Genomic DNA, 24,582 nt, shown 5'->3' with positions numbered 1-24,582 from the left:
GACTATTTTTTTATTTTTTTTTTATTTGTCTTGGGCAAATAGACATCTTTTCTCTTGCATAGCCTAGGCAGCCACAATCGATGTCAATCAACATGATACAAGAGACAAGGAAAAATAAACAAAAACAGACAGCAAAACACACACCAAAAAAAAAGAGTATCTCCGATTGCCCAAAAAGGAGTGGGAAGAAGAAAACTTATTTAATCCCACCCCCTCTGCTATTATTTCTTAACTTTAGCATACTTTACTTCCTTTTCATGATTGTATTACATGATTACATTGGGGACTATGAGTTAAACTCATGCAACTTATGTGTTACATCATATTGGATAAGGTGCCAACAATGGTAAGGAAAGTTATTAATACCAACAATGGTAACGGACAGTAAATACCAACAATGGTAATGAACAGCAATAGAGCAATAGTAATGGACAATAAATACGACAATAGTAATGGACAGCAAAATACAGACTATGACTTTGGATCAGACACAGTTGACGGGGGTGAAAAAAGAAAGAAAAATAAAAAAAATTCTGACTATGGCTATATAAGGCCTAAAATGATTTGGCTTAAGAAAATCCAGTTTAAATATCACACCTAAATGCCTTAAACTTTTGGTAGGCCTAATTAAAACATAGTCATAATTTCATGCTTAGCCAGTGACGTAACTTTCAGATATAATACAGGCCGAGAAGGAAAACATAGATAATGGCGTTAAGAGTAAACAAGTCTTTTTTATTAAACCCTAAATCTAAAACCTATGAAAGGAGCTGAGCTGGAAGTGTGGGTTTTTCACAGGTCTCCATGGCCGGTTAGCTCAGTTGGTTAGAGCGTGGTGCTAATAACGCCAAGGTCGCGGGTTCGATCCCCGTACGGGCCAGTCCCAGATATTTTCTCCAATCAAAGCTCAAAACACTAAATCTAAAATGTGAAAAAGCTGCTATATTATAAAAACAGATATAAAAGTCTGCAACTAGTTTGTACCTGACATTGAAAATCAAGTCAACAGTAGAAAACCAGTTAATAGTTAAAGTTAAACCCTAAACCACAGACTGCAGGCTACGCTCACATTTATCACTGACTATGACTTTGGATCAGACACAGTTGACGGGGGTGAAAAAAGAAAGAAAAAGAAAAAAAATTCTGACTATGGCTATATAAGGCCTAAAATGATTTGGCTTAAGAAAATCCAGTTTAAATATCACACCTAAATGCCTTAAACTTTTGGTAGGCCTAATTAAAACATAGTCATAATTTCATGCTTAGCCAGTGACGTAACTTTCAGATATAATACAGGCCGAGAAGGAAAACATAGATAATGGCGTTAAGAGTAAACAAGTCTTTTTTATTAAACCCTAAATCTAAAACCTATGAAAGGAGCTGAGCCAGAAGTGTGGGTTTTTCACAGGTGTTCATGGCCGGTTAGCTCAGTTGGTTAGAGCGTGGTGCTAATAACGCCAAGGTCGTGGGTTCGATCCCCGTACGGGCCAGTCCCAGATATTTTCTCCAATCAAAGCTCAAAACACTAAATCTAAAATGTGAAAAAGCTGCTATATTATAAAAACAGATATAAAAGTCTGCAACTAGTTTGTACCTGACATTGAAAATCAAGTCAACAGTAGAAAACCAGTTAATAGTTAAAGTTAAACCCTAAACCACAGACTGCAGGCTACGCTCACATTTATCACTGACTATGACTTTGGATCAGACACAGTTGACGGGGGTGAAAAAAGAAAGAAAAAGAAAAAAAATTCTGACTATGGCTATATAAGGCCTAAAATGATTTGGCTTAAGAAAATCCAGTTTAAATATCACACCTAAATGCCTTAAACTTTTGGTAGGCCTAATTAAAACATAGTCATAATTTCATGCTTAGCCAGTGACGTAACTTTCAGATATAATACAGGCCGAGAAGGAAAACATAGATAATGGCGTTAAGAGTAAACAAGTCTTTTTTATTAAACCCTAAATCTAAAACCTATGAAAGGAGCTGAGCTGGAAGTGTGGGTTTTTCACAGGTCTCCATGGCCGGTTAGCTCAGTTGGTTAGAGCGTGGTGCTAATAACGCCAAGGTCGCGGGTTCGATCCCCGTACGGGCCAGTCCCAGATATTTTCTCCAATCAAAGCTCAAAACACTAAATCTAAAATGTGAAAAAGCTGCTATATTATAAAAACAGATATAAAAGTCTGCAACTAGTTTGTACCTGACATTGAAAATCAAGTCAACAGTAGAAAACCAGTTAATAGTTAAAGTTAAACCCTAAACCACAGACTGCAGGCTACGCTCACATTTATCACTGACTATGACTTTGGATCAGACACAGTTGACGGGGGTGAAAAAAGAAAGAAAAAGAAAAAAAATTCTGACTATGGCTATATAAGGCCTAAAATGATTTGGCTTAAGAAAATCCAGTTTAAATATCACACCTAAATGCCTTAAACTTTTGGTAGGCCTAATTAAAACATAGTCATAATTTCATGCTTAGCCAGTGATGTAACTTTCAGATATAATACAGGCCGAGAAGGAAAACATAGATAATGGCGTTAAGAGTAAACAAGTCTTTTTTATTAAACCCTAAATCTAAAACCTATGAAAGGAGCTGAGCCAGAAGTGTGGGTTTTTCACAGGTGTTCATGGCCGGTTAGCTCAGTTGGTTAGAGCGTGGTGCTAATAACGCCAAGGTCGTGGGTTCGATCCCCGTACGGGCCAGTCCCAGATATTTTCTCCAATCAAAGCTCAAAACACTAAATCTAAAATGTGAAAAAGCTGCTATATTATAAAAACAGATATAAAAGTCTGCAACTAGTTTGTACCTGACATTGAAAATCAAGTCAACAGTAGAAAACCAGTTAATAGTTAAAGTTAAACCCTAAACCACAGACTGCAGGCTACGCTCACATTTATCACTGACTATGACTTTGGATCAGACACAGTTGACGGGGGTGAAAAAAGAAAGAAAAAGAAAAAAAATTCTGACTATGGCTATATAAGGCCTAAAATGATTTGGCTTAAGAAAATCCAGTTTAAATATCACACCTAAATGCCTTAAACTTTTGGTAGGCCTAATTAAAACATAGTCATAATTTCATGCTTAGCCAGTGATGTAACTTTCAGATATAATACAGGCCGAGAAGGAAAACATAGATAATGGCGTTAAGAGTAAACAAGTCTTTTTTATTAAACCCTAAATCTAAAACCTATGAAAGGAGCTGAGCCAGAAGTGTGGGTTTTTCACAGGTGTTCATGGCCGGTTAGCTCAGTTGGTTAGAGCGTGGTGCTAATAACGCCAAGGTCGTGGGTTCGATCCCCGTACGGGCCAGTCCCAGATATTTTCTCCAATCAAAGCTCAAAACACTAAATCTAAAATGTGAAAAAGCTGCTATATTATAAAAACAGATATAAAAGTCTGCAACTAGTTTGTACCTGACATTGAAAATCAAGTCAACAGTAGAAAACCAGTTAATAGTTAAAGTTAAACCCTAAACCACAGACTGCAGGCTACGCTCACATTTATCACTGACTATGACTTTGGATCAGACACAGTTGACGGGGGTGAAAAAAGAAAGAAAAAGAAAAAAAATTCTGACTATGGCTATATAAGGCCTAAAATGATTTGGCTTAAGAAAATCCAGTTTAAATATCACACCTAAATGCCTTAAACTTTTGGTAGGCCTAATTAAAACATAGTCATAATTTCATGCTTAGCCAGTGACGTAACTTTCAGATATAATACAGGCCGAGAAGGAAAACATAGATAATGGCGTTAAGAGTAAACAAGTCTTTTTTATTAAACCCTAAATCTAAGACCTATGAAAGGAGCTGAGCCGGAAGTGTGGGTTTTTCACAGGTCTCCATGGCCGGTTAGCTCAGTTGGTTAGAGCGTGGTGCTAATAACGCCAAGGTCGTGGGTTCGATCCCCGTACGGGCCAGCCCCAGATATTTTCTCCAATCAAAGCTCAAAACACTAAATCTAAAATGTGGAAAAGCTGCTATATTATAAAAACAGATATAAAAGTCTGCAACTAGTTTGTACCTGACATTGAAAATCAAGTCAACAGTAGAAAACCACTTAATAGTTAAAGTTAAACCCTAAAGCACAGACTGCAGGCTACGCTCACATTTATCACTGAGTATGACTTTGGATCAGACACAGTTGAAGGGGGTCCACCACCTGCAGGTCTCCATGAAGATGTTACTGCTTTACCTGGAATGTGTTGCTGTAAACTCATCTATCTTGCATTTATTCAATCACAGGAGACCTCACCTGTATTTGCCTCACTTGTATTAAGTCAGTAAACTTAATTTGTATAGCACTTTTCACAGATGAAAATCACAAAGTGCTTTACACCAAATAAACAACAAGAAGTCAAACAGGGTAATAAGACTCAGTCAACCATAAGCTTTTCACAGGCGTGTCTTCAGCTCCTTTTTAAAACCTGTATTGGCCTGGTAATGTTTGTATCTAAGGAGATAGATCAGTTTAATGTCATACTAAAGAACACCATATGAAGAAAAGTAGGAGGCAGACCCTCCACTAGAAAACTTACACAGTGAACCTTTAACTAAGCCACTCTATATCTGAGTAGTCCCTCAGTCGTCCAGGTCTGATCCATAGCAAAAGATGAAGTTTAAATGTGTCAACTGGACAAATTCTTATAGCAGTGAAGATGTTTCTCTGCTCATCCAAGCCACTTCTGAAAAACTTCAGAGAATCTTCAGACAGTATGAGATTCCTGTATTTTTCAAACCTACAAACAGTTTAAGACAAGAATTGATTCACTGAAAGGACAAAACCTTGAGCCACAAATAAAGTAATGTGGTCTACTCCATTCAGTGTAGTGAAATGCAGTGAGCGTTTCACTGGAGAAACTAAACAGCTACTTCATAAGAGGATGTACCAACACCGGCGTGAGAGTTCCTCTGGACCCCAGTCTGCTGTACATCTCCATCTCAGAGCCATTAACCACTCCTTTGAAGATAGTGAGGTAGAGATCTGTAGAGGTAGAGGTAGCCAGAGAAAAGCAATGGTTTGAGAGGCTATTTTTGTTACGAAAGACAAGAGGAATGGGGGCCTTAAACATCATCTCTCCCAAATCTATAACTCCACCCTCAGACCCAGAACAATGAAAACAATCGCAGGGTCGTTAAAGGTTGAATAGGGTAGTCTCAGCTGAAACTGGAGACAATAGCTGTTTACAGTTTCAGTGTAGTTAGCTCCTCCTTTCAAATAGATATAAGGCAGTGTCCACCAGCAATCTGACCAGAACTGAAGAGGCTTGGATGAGCAGCCAAACGTCCTCACTCCTACAAAGATTTAAACATTACAAAAAGTCTTTTGCTAAGCCACTCTATGTATCACCCAATGGCCCATTAAAGTATAATTTTGATAAGCCATAAACTCCATATTTCCACATAATTCAACTTTTTCTTCATCTTCAGGAAAATAAATGAACTTACCAAGAAATCAACACTATCTTTGACCATGGAGGATACTAACTGAACCAGAACCACGCCACATCAACTTCCATTTAAAAAAAAAAAAAACTACCTCAAACACTAGTCCACTGTCTCCCAGAGCATGGCGTCTTTTCTGAGCCGCGTGTTTTCTGGTGACTCTGCGTACCTGATGTACTCCCGCCTCGTGCGCACCAAACCCGTGGGCTCCATGGGACAGTCCGGGGACGAGCTCACGGAGATGGGCGACTCCTCCTCCGGTGTGGGGCTGGCCAAGGTGCTGACCACGGCGGACCTGGTGTCTCTGGGCGTGGGCAGCTGCGTGGGCACGGGCATGTACGTGGTCTCCGGGCTCGTGGCAAAGGCGATGGCGGGGCCCGGGGTCATACTGTCGTTTATCATCGCAGCGGTGGCTTCGGTTCTCTCTGGTAAAGTCACTGGATGAAAAGTATTTATAAGGCCCTACTTGATAGACTGCCTGCATATCTCACGTGTTTGTTGAACTTTGACACAGGAAATTTTAACACAAGATTTCATGATTGCATGTGTCTAAAAACTGGCCACGCTAGAACATTTATAATCACACCTGCCCCGGTTTTTAATGTCTAAAATAGACCTATTTATTTATTTATTTATTTATTGTTTGTTTGTTTGTTTGTACTGTTCTGTAGCCTATTTTAACAGGGCGCTCATTTGGCTCTCCCTGTATAAAATAATAATAATAATAGATAAATAAATAAAATATTTCCATTGTAACTGGAATTTAAACATTTCCTGATGGAGCACATACGTTACAGCTTTCTCACGATTAGGCCCCAGAATTTTGATTACTGCAAACGGTAATTATCATCACAAATAACTTTTTTAATTCAAATATAAGGTAATGTTATGCGCAGTGTTTCTCAATCAGAGGCACGGGGACATCTGGGGGTACACCAGCACTTATGGGGTACTTACTTCATATGATTTCAGATTTTAAAACAAGGTGAAATCGAGTAGTCTAGTATTTGAACTGCTGTAACTACAATATCATTACACATGTTTTGGAGGATATTGGATATATAGATTATACTTGTGAGAAAAAGAAAAAAAACTTCTGACTATGGCTATATAAGGCCTAAAATGATTTGGCTTAAGAAAATCCGGTTTAAATATCACACCTAAATGCCTTAATCTTTTGGTAGGCCCAATTAAAACATAGTCATAATTTCATGCTTAGCCAATGTCGTAACTTTCAGATATAATACAGGCCGAGGAGGAAAACATAGATAATGGCGTTAAGAGTAAACAAGTCTTTTTTATTAAACCCTAAATCGAAAACGTATAAAATGAGCTGAGCCGGAAGTGTGGGTTTTTCACAGGTGTTCATGGCCGGTTGGCTCAGTTGGTTAGAGCGTGGTGCTAATAACGCCAAGGTCGCGGGTTCGATCCCCGTACGGGCCAGTCCTGTTTTGAAAAGTTAAAAAAAATGCTCATGACAGGACTGATAAAAAGTAGAATAACTAAAATGCACATGTTGAGTCATCTATGTCAGTTATCCTATCATCAGAATCAGAATTCATTTTGTATGCATAAGTCAACTCGGCTACTAGTTTAATTATTCAGAGGTAGTTCATGTGTTGTTGTTTAGCATGGCTGCCTCCTATCCCAACATCTAACCCTAGTACCCTTAGTAAAATTGAGCCTAATCTAATATACAAAGAGAAATGAATACAAATCCAATATGTTTGTTTGATCCATAATAATTACATTTTTGTTTGCTTGTCTGTTTTTTCCTATTGTATATGTATTGTTCCTGTTGTACTCTCTTTTACCTATTCACCCTTCCTGTTGTCTCACTCAGGGGTGTGTTATGCTGAATTCGGTGTCCGTGTCCCAAAGACCACTGGCTCGGCATACACCTACAGCTATGTCACGGTGGGAGAGTTTGTGGCGTTCTTCATTGGATGGAACCTTATCCTGGAGTATCTGATCGGGACTGCGGCAGGGGCATCAGCGCTTAGCAACATGTTCGACTCTTTGGCCAATCACACCATCAGCCAATACATGATCACACACCTGGGAACACTACGAGGGCTGGGTAAAGGATTTTACTTTTCTGACTTAAAATATCTCATTGTTACTGTGTTAACAACATGAAAAACAGAAATAGTACATTTAAAACAGTTTGTGATGGTCCACTGTTATTCCTCACTTACCGTACGCATTCAGATCATCCTAATGATTCACTGTGGGAAGTTTATAAGCACTTTTTACAACAGGGCAGAAATGTCAGGAACTGTTTAAACAATATGTCTGTACTGGGGCACATGGGAAACAATCAGGTACAGGGCCTTTAATATAAAATAAAGAAATACAAGTATAAATACAGTTTTCAAACAACATTTAGAATAAACTTTGACACTAAAATTTGTGGACAATCCAATGATATCACCATCATAAACATCTACCTTTCCCCTGAAAGCTCTTCTGGATACCGAGCCAACATAGACCATCTACATGGAATTCACTCCGCACCATGAAACATATTCCAAAACGAGTTGCAAAATGCTGAAAAACATTCACACATTAAGAGATGAAGAGATGATGATGCAGTTCACAAAAACACATTTTCGCTGATGCAATCAAAGATACAAAACCCCCAAAAGCTCTAGGACCAGATGACCTGGCCGCGATTCATCTTAAACACCTGGGCCCTTCTGATGTTATTTTCCTGACCTACTTGATGAACCTCACCATCAAAACCACTGAGATATCAGAGCGATGGAAAGTCAGCAGGACACAATCAGGTCAGAGTTTAATAAACTCTGGCTCAGATGCTCTCAGGATACAGCGTCCTCTCAGCTCTCAGTGGGACTGATACTAACATCACTGACATTTGTACGGAGTGTGGCCAAACATCTCATACAGCACAGCGCCTCTTCAGACCCCATAAGAGCAGCAGAATTGAACTGGTTTTCTTCAGCATCCTCAATGCTGTACTATAGAAAATTCCAGGCAAAGCAATAACATTTCTATGGCGACAACAAGCATGTAGTGGACCGCTCCACTGGAAAAGTAATATAGTGCACCTTTGAGTGTCAGAATTCACCACATTAATGAACAAAATGTTGATTGTATACTTGTCTCTCAGGTAAAGGTGAGGACACATACCCTGACCTCTTGGCTCTCTTCATTGTGCTCCTGGTTACTGCGGTCATTGCTTTGGGTGTCAGAAACTCCGTCGGCTTCAACAACGTCCTGAACGCAGTTAACCTGGTCGTGTGGATCTTTATGATCATCGCTGGACTCTTCTTCCTCTCAGCCCGAAACTGGGAGGGAGGCAACTTTCTGCCTTACGGATGGTCTGGGGTAGGTTAAGTATTTATTTGTCATTACAAATCAATAGTAAGTTTCTATGACTCTATTGGATAGAACTATGAGAGCTCAATGTAAAAACTAGACAGTTATGGTCAGTTGTGTTTGCATTTTTGCACATGCTGTCTCTCTCTCTTTCTCTCTCTAAAGAATTTCAAACACTTCCTCTTCCTAAAGTCTATATTAAAGTCTATATTGATCAATGCCAATTTTCAGTTACATTTTCTTATTGTTAAAAATGGTTTTCAATACAAATGTCTTGGCCATAAACTATCCAGACTTAACAAGTGCCATTTAACACAAAAGTCTGAACTCTGCTCCAAACCTTTACTGACAGAGGACTCAAGCTGATTGTTGACAATTACAAACAACTAAATCTTGATCAAAATTTGATTAGTTGCACAGGTTTCCAATAGGAAAGCTAACTTTACCATAGCACCATACATTGCTATGTCCTCTTGTTTTTGTGCAGGTGATGCAGGGAGCAGCCACCTGTTTCTACGCCTTCATTGGTTTCGACATCATCGCAACAACCGGAGAAGAGGCCAAAAACCCAAACACCTCTATCCCATATGCCATCACCGCCTCACTGGTCACATGTCTCACTGCTTATGTCTCGGTGTGAACGCCAACATGTGATTCTTTGTTTTCTTACCCAAATCAATATGTTTTGTCCACTCCGCTTTAGCAAGAGTCCTCCTGCTTTCTATAACAGCGCAACGAAATATCTAAATTGGTCACTCTACTCTAGAATGTCCCATAGTAAATTAATGTGCAAGTGGACAGTAACTATAACCAATATATCCTCCTCTCCTGTCTGTGTCCAGGTGAGTGTGATCTTGACTCTGATGGTGCCCTATGACCTGATCGATGGCTCTGCTCCGCTCATGGAGATGTTTGCCGTTCATGGTTTTCTTTGGGGGAAGTACATTGTGGCTGCAGGCTCTGTGGCTGGACTCACTGTGTCTCTGCTCGGCTCGCTGTTCCCGATGCCCAGAGTCATCTACGCCATGTCCCGTGATGGACTGCTCTTCAGGTCAGATACACACATGTATAATAATAAAACAAGTGTCACTGAGAACAACTGGAGACTTGCAATTTACTCTTTGTATATCAGTGCTTTCAAAAGCCAAACATAGTTTAGTGTATTAAACGCATCCATCTCTCCTTCTCAATTCTATAATCACTGACAATGTCATTATAAAACAGTAAAAATGATCTGACATTCTTGTACATGTGGTACATGTGGTCTGTAGTGAAATTGTGTAGTAATGTCATAATGTGGAACATTGTAGGTTAAGTACCTCATACCTAAAGTGTAACTTTTTATTAGTAGTTATTGCACTTATTGTTCTTATCCTTACTCTGAGCAGGGCCTCATGTCCACAAACTTGACCCTTACTTGGTCTGTAGAAAGGCCTCCTCCTGCTTGTTTCCATGGAAATGTTGTTCCTTTGGCTATAATATTCCACACTATGGTATAAAACATATCCAAATCTATGGAGAATGTTCCAAAGTATGTAAGTATTTCCACTGACTCATGCAGGGGACAAGTCACCAGAAAGTTACATGATATTTATTGTTTTAATGAGTGCAGTTATCCACTTGAAATAACCAAATCTCAAATATTACCAAAACAAAGTGTTGACACTATTCAATCACACATGTTTCTCTCTTGTCTCCACAGATTCTTGTGTCATGTATCCGCCTTCACTCACACTCCGGCTGTGGCCTGTGTTATTTCGGGCATTTTCGCCGCCATCTTGGCTCTCCTGGTCAGCCTCCGTGACCTTATCGAGATGATGTCTATCGGCACGCTGCTAGCATACACCCTGGTTAGCGTCTGCATCCTTTTACTGCGCTACCAACCTGACGAAACCACGGACACACACCAATTCAGATCCGAAGATACCGAGGACATTAAACAACTCGAAGATGGAGATTTTCCCAATAAAGATGATCGAAAACTTATAGACAATGAGAATTCATCTTATCACGCTGGAGGGACAGAGGGAGAAGGAGATGACTCTGATTTCCACACAGGGCACGCCTCTTTATTTAAACGGCTTCTTGGAGGTCATTATTACACAATCCGGATGTGGTTGAGAATGCCAGACGCCTCCGCCCGCCCTACGCCAATCACTGGACGCACAGTGACAAGATGCACCCTCTCATTCTTCATCTGTAGCTTTTTCATGTGGTCTTCAGTCATTTTCGGAGTGGAGCAGGGGTCAGGATTTGGGGCAGTATTTTCAGGGATAATGGCGGCGTTGGTATGTGGGACGCTGGTGAAGTTGATGGTGACGATCTTGCAGCAGCCCGAGAGCCCGCGCCGGCTGCCATATATGGCGCCATGTGTACCTTTTGTCCCTGCGGCGGCCATCTTGGTGAACACGTACCTAATGCTGAAGCTGAGGCCGCTGACGTGGATACGGTTTACCATCTGGTGTCTCATTGGTGAGTAAAACTGAAAAAGCCTATTGATGTGATACTACTGGTACATAACTGAAGGAACGCAGGTGTCATTCTGTTTATTTTAAAGCCAATTTTATCCCTTCATTTTACACTACAGATTATAGTCTTATGCAGGCCTTCTAAAAGGCCTTGTACATGATTTCCTTCATGTATTTGAGCAAAAATTATCTTGCCCCTGTACAGATATATTGTATGAGCAGCTTTTGAAGTCAAAATTTCTCGACTGTGGACTATCTGCATCTAATTATAATGCATTTTACTACCCGATAATCAGCAAGTGCTAGCATTAGCATGCTTGTTCTTGTTTTCTGGGAGTTATCTCTATGTCCGTTGGCTTTATGCTCCCACATTTGTTGGGTTTAGGGTAATGGTTAAGGTTAGAGCCTAGTTTTGAGACTTTGGGTAAGGTTAGGGCCAGTGTGAGGGTCAGCATTATGGATTTACTTTCAAAAATATATTTTAAATGTGAGAAAACAGTGTACTGGGAACATGAAGCTGCAGATTAAGGTTAGGATCAGGGTTAGAGCCATGGAAACATAAGTATCCTTAGATGTCTTTTTTCTACATTAGCTTTGCAGTACAGTTGTTAAGAGAGACGCCCTACGTAATTCAGTTACATTTATTTTGTTTAGCCCAAAATGACCTTGCAGAGCTTAATAAACACAACCACTCAATTATTGCATTATGCTTGTCATTTAAATGTGAAAATATATAAACATATATTAGACTTTGATAAGATAATATCTTTCTTAGTTTTGACAAGTTTAGATATGTTCTTATTATTTTCAAGGCAAAATCGAGAAAAGAATGTTAAGAGTTCATTTTGTGAGCTGTTATTTTATTTTCACAGACTGAATAAAAAATATGTTTTACTTTCTGTATGTGGAGAAATGCTTCTGATTCAATTAATTTTACATGAGTGAGTGACTGGTGAATGTGGCCAATCACAGCATATAAACTCTCAGGCGACGCAGATGGCTTTAGTTACTGAAGATACTAAATCAACAACAATACATTTGAAATTGTGACCTATAGGTTCAGAAGAAAATGGTATCTTTTTACTATTATTTGAAATTATGTGATTTATTTTATATATATATATATATATATATATATATATATATATATATATATATATATATATATATATATATATATATATATATATATATATATATATATATATATATATATATATACATATATACATATATACATATATATATATATACATATATATACACACACAGATGTTTATTAAGTACTATTTAAATACAAATAATTTTTGTCAACTAAAGTAGGTAAGCCTGAGGTAGGTAGATGGTGGTTGTTATTCCATCAAAAAGATCTTAACTACTGTGTATATATATTTTTTCATCACTTTTATTATTTACACCTACCCCATAATGGAACTGAGACTGAACAGCTCTGCATGAGACTACTAAAGCCAGCCTTTAAACTTAGACAGACAAACTTCCTTTTTTTTCCTTTCTCCTTTTCCCTTTTTTCCCCTTTTCCCCTGTTCGTCTGTCTCTGGCCTCTGCAGATGTCGACCAGAGCCAGACGAAACAATGCGTTTTACATTCAGTTTGAAGCCAGTGATTGATGCTCTTCCAACTTTTGTGTCTGGGGCACCAACAGTGGAACAAACAGAAGAAAAACACGGATGTACTTTACACAAGGGCTATTGAACTATCTAGCAACAAACCAACTTCGTCACCTGGAGGATAGGTTACAATTTGAGTCTTCCAAATGGGGTTTATATAATTAATATTTTTAATCCAGATGTCTATTTAGATATTTAGATATGGGATGTTTTTACAGGTGTCTGTGTCATTTTGAGATTTTTTTTTGTTTTTTTTATCTCATAAAAATATAAATTTTACTGGTTGGAAATCATGACATCATGCTTTGGAATTCCATAATTGTCACCTAGCAACCATACTGTACACTGAGCCAAAACTCCTCTGATGTTGACAATTAATATTTGACAAATAAAAATATAACAAAACACATTTATTCTTGTGAAATAATGTTTAAAGCCTCAGAAAATTGTATTTTTTGCATGTATACTGTGTTGAACTTTAGGACTGAATTCTCCCAGTGTGATGTCATCAATAATATAATATAATATACATCAACTCTCTAAAATATAACTCAGCACTTCCTGTCATTTTAAACATATTTCTCAATATTTCGTCACAAAATGTTTCTTTATTGGTGTAAGTATCAGGTTTTATCCCACCAAATTAAGTCAAAAATGGAGAATCATAAAAATCTGTCATACACACTTTAAACCAACTAGACACGTTTATCAGTGGCCCTGTATTATGAATTATTTATGTTTTAAACTACTATGGACATCTTTGCATTGATATTTCCTGTATAACTTGGAAAATACTTATTGCCCTCATTTGCCATGAAATCTGTGTATACACTGAATTCCGAAAATGGGAATTTTCTGAGCAGTCAAGCTTCGAATGCAATACAGGTGATACCCATCCTCCGTGGTCATAGCAACTAAGCAAATCAAAATATTACATCTTTTGAATGCGGACAGATTCTTACAAAGTTCTTCAAATCAGGAAGGAATTGTTTATCTGAAGTTCCTGAATACTCAAACATGAATCAGTTAATTAAAAATAAGCTCATTAGTTTATTTTGCATAATATGTTACTTTTTAAAGAGTCAAATGTGTATGATATAGTACAGTGTTTCTCAAACTGGTATGCGTACTAATCGTGGTACGTAAGCAACTTAATGTGGTACTAGGACAGCTCTTCAGTTTGTGGGTTTGACTCATTTGTAGTTAATTTTATGCATGTTTTTGTCCACCTTTGAATTAATTCATTTTTAGAACTATAATGGATTATCTATCTGATTTTTGATACTTTTGACAACTCTAGATGTGATGTAGTATTAACATACTAAGACATAAATATTATAAAATTTATTTGCATTTTTTGTGTAGGTTTGCTGATTTACTGCTGTTACGGTGTATGGCACAGCACTCTGGAGCTTAATGCTCAGGAGGAGCAGGCTCAGGCCAGTACCTACCAACGATATGACAACCACCTGGACGATACATTCTCCCCTGAATTTTACCCAGAAGAGGGCGACAGCGAGCAGCCGTATCAGGGCTGGTCAGCACCCGAGGAGAGGGGCTACCACTACAACACCCAAAGGAACCTCCCAGGGCAGGAAGTCCCATATGAGGAGGGGGAGGAAGAGGAGGAGGAAGAGGAGGGAGAGGGATATGGGTACCAGTCTGCACCCAGAGCAAAGTACAAGAACTCAAGAGGAAGGACCAACCGGGGCTTCTTTGATGATGAGGATTAAAAATGGGCAAAAACTGTTTAAGTGCCTTTGTTTAATCTGAAAAACTCAAAGACGATGATTGTTTTTTGCTTTTATTAGCAGGTTGGACTCAGAAAATGGTAGCTGTAGTTCATTGTTCTGCTAATGATTGTCATCACACTGTCATAACCTTTAATAGTGATTGAGACAGTAGGGACAGTTCTCCGGATAGGGCGGACAGAGGAATCTCCACTGAATGAGGCCCAGTCTGAAAGTTATTTTAAAAAAAAGGGGAATTACACGTCTAGGTTGTAATAACCGCTAACACATAACATATTTAGGTCACCATTTTACCTTTTATTGTTTTTAAAATGCTATATTCTCTGAAAACAGCGTATTAACAGTTTCACTTAGGGAGTCTCCCCTCCCTTTGCTCTCCATACTAAGTCACTCTCCCTTTAGAGCGCTATCACAGCACAATCCGCATGTATCCTGCTAATTAAACTATTGCACATCGCACCAGGTTTGTGCAGTTGTTGCATACAGTTTTGTATATTTATGGAAAAGTGCTGTGTGGGAGCATGGGTGACGTACGCTTGTGGGCAAAGCTCAACAAAATCTTACAGCTAACCATAAGGAGGGTTCAGAGAGGCCCTGGGAGAAATCGCTAGATTACCCAAACATTTATGAACAACATCTAAAACCTCTTCAGGCATGTTTTCGATAAGAGAATGTTTAACACGGTAGAAAAAAAGTTTATTAAGCATGATAACCCCATGTTAACTGTTAGGAATTAATACCCCATAGAAGTGTAATACTCCCTCTACTCTGTAGGGTCATTGGGAGACCCAGAATTAATAATAATCTTATCCTAGACATGTTTATGGTAGATTGTGAAACGTTAAGTTGCTTCAAAGAAACTAGCAGGTTTTTTTTAAATCACTGAAACTATGTTTAGCTTCCCTTGTATTCTTGTTTATAAGGTGCACTCGTCCCATCTGAATGTATTATACATATAAAGCACTGATGCCTGTTCTGTTTGGTCATTGGAGTGAATGTTGTTTTGTGTTATGTGTGTGCAAATTTGTGCAAATGCAAGTGATGTGTTTTGTCAAAAGAGAATAAATGAACAATGAGAATTTCTGCTTTTATTAGAGGTCACAAATGCATCATGTAAACTGTTTTGCTTTGGGGGGGTTTTTAGCACTATTGGATAAAATGGTCACAATATAAAACAATACAAGTTGACATAATTAACAGTTAGACATTATGGAAAAAGAAAGTAAAGAATCTTGTATGTCTCTATGTAAAAAAAACAACTTATAGCAAACAACAACAACACTGTCTCACAACTAAATGTAATGTATAAAATGGAGGGGCAACTATGCAAAAAAAAAAAACAAAACACAAGGATCCCCCACTGTGTTATGTGTAAATTGTGTTTTGAACATTGAGCTCAGTTTTACTTTTTATGCTAAAATGAATGTGTTTATTTATGATTCATTTGAAATGAATGATGGACATTTTTCCATTTCTTTGCCTGGAATTTTCCACAGCATGGTGTTAAACGTATCTAATTTATTCAGTCTGAGTTAGTGTTTTTCTTTGCTAACGTAATACATTGAAAATCATGCATCTTACTGCTCGCCTTTCCATAGATCTGACCTGTGACTTGGCCTGGTAGCTTTAACAGATAGATAAACAGATACAGTGGAACATTCCAGGCAAAGCAATAACATGGTGCAAGCAGGTGGCTGATCTTCCACCAGAAAAGTTACATAGTGCACCTTTAAATAGTGTTGGTTCTCCTCACAGTAGGGGACTTCTCATGCCTGTTGTAAATGCATTAGACGTGAGCGGTCTTGGCATGGTTGGCGGGCTGGTCAGATGGTATGGCGATGCCGCGGGACCTGGAGTAGTAGAAACTCGTATCGCGACTCGGTAGTGAGGGGTCGACACCATAGCAACAGAGGATGATGATCCCACCCAGGAGACAGAGCCCAGCCCCGACCCAACCGGCATAGAGGGAGAAGCCAAAAGACATCACACCTTCGTTTTGGTGCGCTCCAATTGGAAACCAGACTGTGGAGACGATCCCAAACACGGCTGTGGAGAGAGAGGGAGCAAATGGATATGTTTTGACATGAAAGGAGCATATGTTTCTCTGATTGGTTAATCCACCTGGCAATCACAGCCTCTGAAATTGGGGAGAGCAGAGAGAGGGAGAGAGAGACGGACAGGTGAGAGGAGTAATTGGAACAGAGACAGGCAGCAGTCCAATCAGAGAAGAGAGATGGAGACACAGACAGGTGATACAGCCAATCACAACAGAGACGGGACCCAGGACTACCAGGACTGAACCCGGTCTTACCTATCATGATCTAAAGTGCCTCTCCACCCAAGTTTAAAGAGCATTAAACTGTATACAAGATTCCTGTCCATGATGATGTAGAGTCCAGGTTTTAAAAGCACTAAATCAGGTCTAAACCAGGACTAAACCAGGACTAAACCATCTCTGATTTGCAAGTGCTGCAATTTGTCTATACCAGGACTTACTTAACCAGAACTAAACCAGAACTAAACCAGGACTAAACTAGGACCAAACCAGGGCTGAACCAGGACTAACCCACACTCATCCTTACCCATGATGATGTATAGAACCCCTCCAATCCGTGAGCGCTGCAGTTTGTTGGTGGAGGTGTCGTTCTGGAGCCTCACACAGGGCATGGCCATGAGCAGGAGCAGCAGAGCGGGTAGCCCTATCAAACAGGCCGTGATCATGAGGGCTCGAGACGTCTGGATGTACGCTACAGGAACAGAGGTCAGTGCGAGGATTAGAGCAAAAATAACACTGCAATTTAGACCAACATGGCAATTGCTGGGTTTTAGATGACATCATAACATTCCATAGTACTATATTATTTAATACAGGTAGGAGCTGCTAAAATGAACACTGTTAAAATGCAGGATTTTTTTTTATGTAATACAGTGAGTTCTTGGGTCTTGTCATTAATAGAAATAATCAGGTTCCACATTTGTAAATTTACCTTTTGGATATTTCATGAGAAAATACAATGCGATTAATAGGAAATACTGGCTCTCTATGACATTATCACATCATCATCGCACCAACTGATTTTCGATGTATGTTTTCAACTCAGGATTCAGTTCACATTGCCATTTTAAACCTGTGTATTAGCATTTAAAGTGCAATATGTAACTTTTCTGGAGGATAGTCCTATACCTGTGGGCATGCCTGCTTGTTAATGCCCAATTAAGTTAAGCACAGTAAGGTCTGGTTAGTAACTGGATGGAAGACCCCTGGGGATATTAGGTGCCACAATAGGACAGCAGTGATGAATACTACTGTAATGTGTCCTTAGGCAAGACACTTCACCCACATTGCCTTATATGAATGTGGTGTGTGCGTGAGTGTTGGTGGTCGGAGGGGCCGATGGCAGAGATTGGCAGACTGACCCCTGTGACTACAACTGATACTTCAACATCAAACAGGGGGTCTACGATGGAATGTTCAAAAGATACCATGATGACACAATGCACACGCTATGGAGTTCACTATTTTGTCCTCACATCACAGGAAACATACCGGAAATAAGTGACTGAACACATTTTTTACGCCTATACTCTTTGACTTTATTTTAACTAAATGATTGATTCAACATTCTGTCCAAATACCATAATTAACATAGGAACACTGACCCCTGCCCCGGTGTGAAAGAGGGACATTACGTCGCACATTCTACAATATGAAAACAATTAAAGGGAAAGTCATGTAATGCACAGTACAGATACATTCTTGTTAAACTGCAGTAGTGTGGGTGGTTTGAGCCTAACCCAGTATCTTTAGGGATCTCTAGGAGTGTATCCTGAACAATGGACAGATATATTCAACTATTCATTCTCACCCCTTCATCATTCACACAATCCAAGACCCAACAATACATGTATGCATTTAAAGTAGCTCTGTGCAACTTTTCTTGTGGATAGACAAAAACCCTAACATTGCTTTGTTTGGACTTAATACAAATCAAATAAAAGCAAATGAATTAAAGGTTCACCATGTAACTTTTCTGGTGGAGGTTTCACCACCTGCTTATCTCCATGGTGATGTTAGTGGTTTGTGTGGAATGTTTGACTGTGTGGCCATGCATTTATCTAGTTTGTATGTATTCAATTTGAGGAATTTTTATTGAGGAAAAAAATACTTTCCCAGCAAAGTAACATATATGCTAAGTCAAAACAAGTGATAAACTTTCCATCAGAAAAGTTACGTAGTGTATCTTTAAAGCCACAGTACAAAACATGTAGCCAAAAAATAGACTAAAATAAAAGAATGTTGTTGTTTTGTTTTTTCATTTTAATTTTGTTTATTGAACTGAAAAAGCATGTGTCCTTACTCTGAGCTGACTTGCATGTCCACAAACCTGACTCTCCTTTATTTTATTGTTTATTATATTATTATCCACAGGTGTCAGAGATTATAACTATAGAGCATTATACTATAGACAGAGTTTAGTTTGTTTCATAACATGCAGATGTGTGTGTACTTCTTGTAGATATTCCAAAGTTTTATGTAAATCCTGACGTTTAATCTTACATGCAATGAAAAAATTGCCCATAACAAATATCCAATGATGGAATAAATTTAAAATAGATATTGACAAAATGGGGCCTGACAAAGAATCAGCTAAAATGGAACAGCGCAGCCTGAATATGGGGCTAAAAAGAAAACATTGGTTTATTTTTAATTCCACACATGTACTGACAAAACATTGGCTAAACCGGCACTATACTGTAGGACCTAACTGGAACTAAATTACTTTACTGCTGTACCAATGTTCCTGGGGCTGTAAAACCATTATCTCATACAGTTAAAGTTGAAATAAAAACAGATAAATGTTGAGAGAGACTGGCAAAGGAGGCAGAGGATTATCAAAGGCATCTGGACAGTGTAAAACCGTCAGTCAGGAATGCACTCACGCATAATTTAGCATAGCATGGTACCCCTGGGACTACCCACCTCCTATTCAATTTAACTGCCTTTTTCATGCATTTTCAGGGCACCTTAGAAATGATATTTCTCCCACTCTTCACCCCAATTTCACACGGTCTTGTCTAAACAAAAACTGCATTGGATTTTGTGCAATGCAGTTTGACTACTGCTTTCTTGTCTTGATTGTAATTTAACGCAATAATTATGTTTCAGATTTATGGGACTGAGTTATGACTTTAATCTGCTTTAAAATGCAGATTCAGTGTTTTTCACCATCACAAACACAGAAGGAGGGAGAGAGCGATATGAAGAGAGAGGGAGGGAGAGAGAGATAAAGAGAAAGAGGAGAGAGAGGGTGGGTCTGCTGGAGATTATCTCTTGGTTTTGAGTTCCATATCTGTACATTTCACAACTTAAGCATCTGGTTCATGTTGGACACTGGCACAAACATTATACAGTGCATTAGAGGTATATACTGAGGCATCACTGAGCCATGTACTGTGCCCACATTGTGCTCACTGAAGTTAAGGCTAATGTTGAGATAACACAAATACAAGAATGTGGGTGAGAGGAGCATACCTCTACCAAGGCATTGTCCCTAACTTTGCAATGATAAACATAAAGACCTGGCCACTGTGGCACAATATTTGTGGTCTTATGTAAAGGTGTTGTGGGCGTGGCCTGTCTACAGTGGGCATGCCCTATATACAAGTGTTGCAGGTGTGGCCTGTCTAAAGTGGGTGTGGTCATATGTATATGTGTTATAGGTGTGGTCTGTATGCAGTGGATATGCCTTATATACAGGTGTTGTTGGTGTGGCCTGTATACAGTGGGCATGGTCTGTATACTGGTGTGTGGTCTGCATACTGGAGTGTGGTCATATGTACATGTGTTATGGCCGTGGCCCGTATACAGCGGCCGTGGTCTCTATACAGTGGGCGTGGCCTGTATACGGTGGGCGTGGTCACACCTGGCAGTGAGAGGATCTGGTTGAGTGCGGCGCAGTGGTACAGCGCAGGGGAGATCACACACTCGGCCCAGAGACCACGGGACCCGAGTTCATCCATGCGCACGCATGTTGCCACACTGTAGTCGCATGTGCGCACCCAGTCGTTGGTCGCTGTGGCAACTATGAGGCCGACCCAACCGGTGCAGCTGGCAATTGTTCCGGTGACCTGTCTGCACATGAACGCCATCTAGAGTCAAGATGTGGATCTACAGCAAGAGGTTGTCCTGAAGAGGGGAGAGCTGATGTCTAAAATAGAAGAAAAAATATAAATATGTAACTTTTCTTATCTCTCTCGCTTTCTTGTCTCGCTACCCATGTGTTTCCTTCAAGGGCCCATATTACAATATTTTCTGATCTATGTTATAATGTTGTCTCCTCATCACAAACAGACCTGGAGTTGTGTTTTGTTTCAGACATTTAACACATGAACCCTGCATATTTCACCTTCTCTCAAACGGAAACATTCTGTTCCACCTTGTGATGTCATGTGGTAATACAGAAAGTGCTCTACTGTGTTTTTAAACTCCATACACCTTCACTGCAGTCATTTGGATGATTTCAGCCCTGGAATTGCCAATATCTACTGAACTAAGGTAAAATGTAACTTGAAAACTACCGCTTCATGACATCACAAGGTGGAACAGAGCATTCTGAGCTTTGGAGATTTAGAAAGACTAATAATAAAGTGTTACTCAAACATGTGTGAATGAAACAAAACAACTCCAAGTGTGTTTTTGAGGAGGTAACAGCATTATAACATTAGCTCAATGCTCACAAGAGTCTAATATGTGTAATGTGTGACCTTTGAGGTTGTTTTTGTTTTGCCAGGAAAGTTGCACAGAATGGCATATATCTCCAAGGAGACAAATAGGTGATCTACCCAGGCCTGGTTACAGGTCAGCTCTATGGAGAGACGACCCGGCTCACAGTAAGAATCCATGTTTTGAAAGGAATTTATTAGCAATTAAAACAAATGCAATTAAAGAAAGCAAGACAGATAAGTATAATTCATACAGTGGAATATTCCAAAGTAATAAGATGTGCACAGTTACAGGCAGATGGCGGACAGTCACAGAGTTCACTTTTTTGCACAGAAGCCACGTAGCTGTGTCCTTTGAAAAGTTTCTTATCAATTAGGCTTTTACGTAACAATTATTGTAGCTGCAAATGTTTAGCATTTGTATCATTTGAAATAAATAAAGTTGTTAAAATTCACTATATGTTTGGACAGGAATCAAATCTAACGTAAAGGGCCCATATTATGCTGTTTTATGATCTATATTATAATGTTGTTTCTTCATCAAAAGTGTACTGAGAGATACATTTTGTTTAATTCACACATCTTTGATTTACAAGCCACATTTAGGCTGAGTTCTTCTCTCAAACGGAAAACACTGTGTTCCACCTTGTGATCTCATGTGGTGAGACAGGAAGTGCTCCACTGTGTTTTTAAAGTTCGTACACCTTCAGTAGAATTATTTGGATGATTTCAATCCTGGAATTGCCAATCTCTACTGAACTAAAGATAAAAGGTAGTTGTTAAGTTGAAAACTACCACATCATGACATCACAAGGTGGAACAGAGCATTTTGTGCTTTGAAGATGTAGACAGACTAATAATAAAGGGTTACTCAAACATGTGTGAGTGAAACAAAACACAACTCTGGGTATGTTTTTCATGAGGTAACATTATAACATGACTTAAAGCTCACAAGAATACTTCTGGTGTAATTTACTTCTTGGTGTATTATGAGCCTTTAAGAATAAGGCTCATAATCAAATAAGTTAGGAGGGTTCAACTGTTAAGAATAGATATAGAGACTGAATGTGTATATCCAGAATGTATTTACACTAGATTTTGGCTGTTGATTTTAATGTCTAGCCTTGTAGTATTTAAAACAATACTGGAAGGGCATCTGGAGTACAAATCTGCTAAATCTCATTATCCAGGAACCATGTGTATTGTATTATGTGTTAGCTATTGGGTTAGATAACTTAGCATGAAGTAGTACAGTTACTATAGTTATTACTTACAAGTGCAAAAAGCGAGCAGAATATACTAAAAATATGATACAAGATACATAAGAACATCACGTCAATTAATAGAATAAAATACAAAATTTTCTTTTATAACTGGCTTTTACTAAAGAAAAACATATTGAACTGTTTATGACCCTAAAATGTTCAGCAGGTTCATAATGTAAAAAAAAAAAAAAAAAAAAAGATTTAAAAAGAAAAGAAAATTGTTTCTCAGATGCAATTCAGAAACATGGATCAACGTATTTATACTGTATAATTTTGCCATCTGTTGAGAATCCCTGTTTTAGATTAGACAAAGTTGCAGTGCTCTCTTATTGTTTTTCTTGGTATTTTTCTTACCTTATGTTCTTCCAAGTTGACAGAGGAGTCAATATTCACAATAATTCCACTTGTTTAAATCTAAAACTTGTATGTAAAAATATATTATCTCGTAAAACAGAATTCCTTGAAGATGAAAAGGCTGAATTCTATAAATAAACAAGATATTGAAAGTGAAATGCTAAACTAGTCTGAAAATATGATTAAAAAAAAGTTTAAAATATGTGCTTTGGCTTGTAGCTGATCGTCCTGAAATGATTTTTGGAGTTTTTTTCTTGGGGTGTGGTGTAAAAATCCTTTTCAAAACCTGTGTCCAATCACCGTGTAACTGAAAACAGACCCAAGTGAGAAAAACAGAGAGAGAGAGAGAGATGAGCGGAGGATGAAAGTGCGGTGGATATCAGTGCATTTTACTAAAGACATATCTCAGCCCATGCCCAGGCACCTGTGTCTCTGCTGCCCTCTAGTGGAGGTGTAGAAAAGTCATGTAGGTTACTCCATATATATTGTTAACACATAATTAGTGGAAAATTGAAAGTTATGTTATTGCCTATATATTTAAAATCTATAAAAAAAAATAAACATATTATTTTTTCAATCATGTCCATTTGAATACAGGGGACAGGAAGTACAAAACTACATTTGCATCTTTGTGCACACTGAGCATGTGCTGCCTTCAGTGTCCTCTGCAGTTTTCAATAGCTGGTGACATCACATGCGATTGCCCTGATTACAGCCAGGGGTTTTGTGCAAGGGCGGAGTTTGAAGTGTGGACACCTGTTGGACCAATCACACTGTTCCTTATACCCCCAGACCCCGCCCCTCCTCCCCCATCACTCTCCCTTTAGTCCTCCAGGTACTGCCCAGTTTAGCAGCTCTATTTGACATTTGGTTGTGAGCGGAGTTTAGGTGTTTAGTAGCACTTTAAAGATTTTTGATTTTTGTCACAGATTAAGATTTTGGTATTGTGGTATTGTATTAAATACAAGAGAAGAACATATCACTAAATGGACAGAGATTTTACTTAGATATAAAGAAATATTTCTTAATGACAATACTATTTTACACCTGTCAATATTTGCGTATTAAAGTTTTCTAGTACAAGGCCATGACCTGCTTGCCTTCATAGAGATGCTATTGCTTTGTTTGGAATGTTCCACAATATGTATAGTAAAAGAAAAAACTATTCTGTCAACTGGACAAAAGTTTTAGAGTAAAGAGGTTTCGCCACATGTCCAAGTTTCTTCAGTTCTGGTCAAATTGCTGGTGGACGCTGTCTTATCTCTGTCTGAAATAAAGAGCAAACTACACTGAAACTAACACCTGTTTGTAAATGTTTCTGTTTGTTGGCTTGGTCCATTGAGCTACACTAAGTGTGAACTGTGTCTGAGTCATATTTTGTATAATCATTCAGTCCCCTAATGGCTGCTCTCACCTATGAGCAGAGCATACTGGCTGGCACTATTGTTTTCCTTGTTTTGATTTATGTCTGTAAATAGAAGATTAATTTATAAATGGGAGATAAATTATGTCTAAGCCCCCCACAAAAATTGTCTCTTTAACTCGCCTCTCAAACGTGTCAGACGTCTTCTTTTGTCTCGTGACAGAACAGACTTT

The 24,582-nt window shown here is 38.7% G+C and overlaps 2 protein-coding genes and 7 non-coding genes across 9 annotated transcripts; 8 read left to right on the top strand and 1 right to left on the bottom strand.

The window, feature by feature from the left end:
- The first annotated feature begins 806 nt into the window (after window positions 1-806).
- Window positions 807-880, top strand: trnai-aau (transfer RNA isoleucine (anticodon AAU)). Its single transcript has one exon. It is a non-coding gene; the product is annotated as a tRNA-Ile (tRNA).
- Window positions 881-1,416: 536 nt separating this feature from the next.
- On the top strand, window positions 1,417-1,490 carry trnai-aau (transfer RNA isoleucine (anticodon AAU)). Its single transcript has one exon. It is a non-coding gene; the product is annotated as a tRNA-Ile (tRNA).
- Window positions 1,491-2,026: 536 nt separating this feature from the next.
- On the top strand, window positions 2,027-2,100 carry trnai-aau (transfer RNA isoleucine (anticodon AAU)). The gene has a single exon. It is a non-coding gene; the product is annotated as a tRNA-Ile (tRNA).
- Window positions 2,101-2,636: 536 nt separating this feature from the next.
- trnai-aau (transfer RNA isoleucine (anticodon AAU)) lies at window positions 2,637-2,710 on the top strand. Its single transcript has one exon. It is a non-coding gene; the product is annotated as a tRNA-Ile (tRNA).
- Window positions 2,711-3,246: 536 nt separating this feature from the next.
- trnai-aau (transfer RNA isoleucine (anticodon AAU)) lies at window positions 3,247-3,320 on the top strand. The gene has a single exon. It is a non-coding gene; the product is annotated as a tRNA-Ile (tRNA).
- Window positions 3,321-3,856: 536 nt separating this feature from the next.
- On the top strand, window positions 3,857-3,930 carry trnai-aau (transfer RNA isoleucine (anticodon AAU)). The gene has a single exon. It is a non-coding gene; the product is annotated as a tRNA-Ile (tRNA).
- A 1,649-nt stretch (window positions 3,931-5,579) lies between these two features.
- Window positions 5,580-14,626, top strand: slc7a14b (solute carrier family 7 member 14b). Its single transcript, XM_033985489.1, has 7 exons — window positions 5,580-5,883; window positions 7,299-7,535; window positions 8,589-8,806; window positions 9,285-9,431; window positions 9,640-9,848; window positions 10,500-11,269; window positions 14,259-14,626. Exons 1-7 carry the CDS (start codon window positions 5,580-5,582, stop codon window positions 14,624-14,626), a joined length of 2,253 nt encoding a protein of 750 aa, XP_033841380.1.
- On the top strand, window positions 6,825-6,898 carry trnai-aau (transfer RNA isoleucine (anticodon AAU)). The gene has a single exon. It is a non-coding gene; the product is annotated as a tRNA-Ile (tRNA).
- Window positions 14,627-15,781: 1,155 nt separating the features above from the next.
- On the bottom strand, window positions 15,782-23,081 carry cldn11b (claudin 11b). The gene is made up of 4 exons (XM_033985490.2): window positions 22,987-23,081; window positions 20,569-20,853; window positions 17,227-17,391; window positions 15,782-16,690 (listed from the first exon to the last, which is right to left on the bottom strand). The coding sequence occupies exons 2-4, from the start codon at window positions 20,792-20,794 to the stop codon at window positions 16,431-16,433; spliced, it is 651 nt and encodes a 216-aa protein (XP_033841381.1). The 5' UTR covers window positions 20,795-20,853; window positions 22,987-23,081; the 3' UTR covers window positions 15,782-16,430.
- Window positions 23,082-24,582: the final 1,501 nt, after the last annotated feature.

The sequence above is a fragment of the Periophthalmus magnuspinnatus genome, chromosome 20 (genome assembly GCF_009829125.3).
Source record: "Periophthalmus magnuspinnatus isolate fPerMag1 chromosome 20, fPerMag1.2.pri, whole genome shotgun sequence".
NCBI classification, from domain to species: domain Eukaryota; kingdom Metazoa; phylum Chordata; class Actinopteri; order Gobiiformes; family Gobiidae; genus Periophthalmus; species Periophthalmus magnuspinnatus.
This window is presented reverse-complemented; position numbering and strand designations above follow the sequence as displayed.

Excerpts from the sequence above, each read along its gene's own strand:
- slc7a14b (XM_033985489.1), top strand. The coding sequence starts at position 5,580 with ATGGCGTCTTTTCTGAGCCGCGTGTTTTCTGGTGACTCTGCGTACCTG. Across the intron at positions 7,536-8,588 it reads GGGAACACTACGAGGGCTGG|GTAAAGGTGAGGACACATAC; the intron begins GTAAAGGATTTT and ends CTTGTCTCTCAG. Across the intron at positions 9,432-9,639 it reads GTCTCACTGCTTATGTCTCG|GTGAGTGTGATCTTGACTCT; the intron begins GTGTGAACGCCA and ends GTCTGTGTCCAG.
- cldn11b (XM_033985490.2), bottom strand. The coding sequence starts at position 20,794 with ATGGCGTTCATGTGCAGACAGGTCACCGGAACAATTGCCAGCTGCACC. Across the intron at positions 17,392-20,568 it reads CCAGATCCTCTCACTGCCAG|CGTACATCCAGACGTCTCGA; the intron begins GTGTGACCACGC and ends CTGTTCCTGTAG. Across the intron at positions 16,691-17,226 it reads GGTTCTATACATCATCATGG|CCGTGTTTGGGATCGTCTCC; the intron begins GTAAGGATGAGT and ends CTCTCTCCACAG.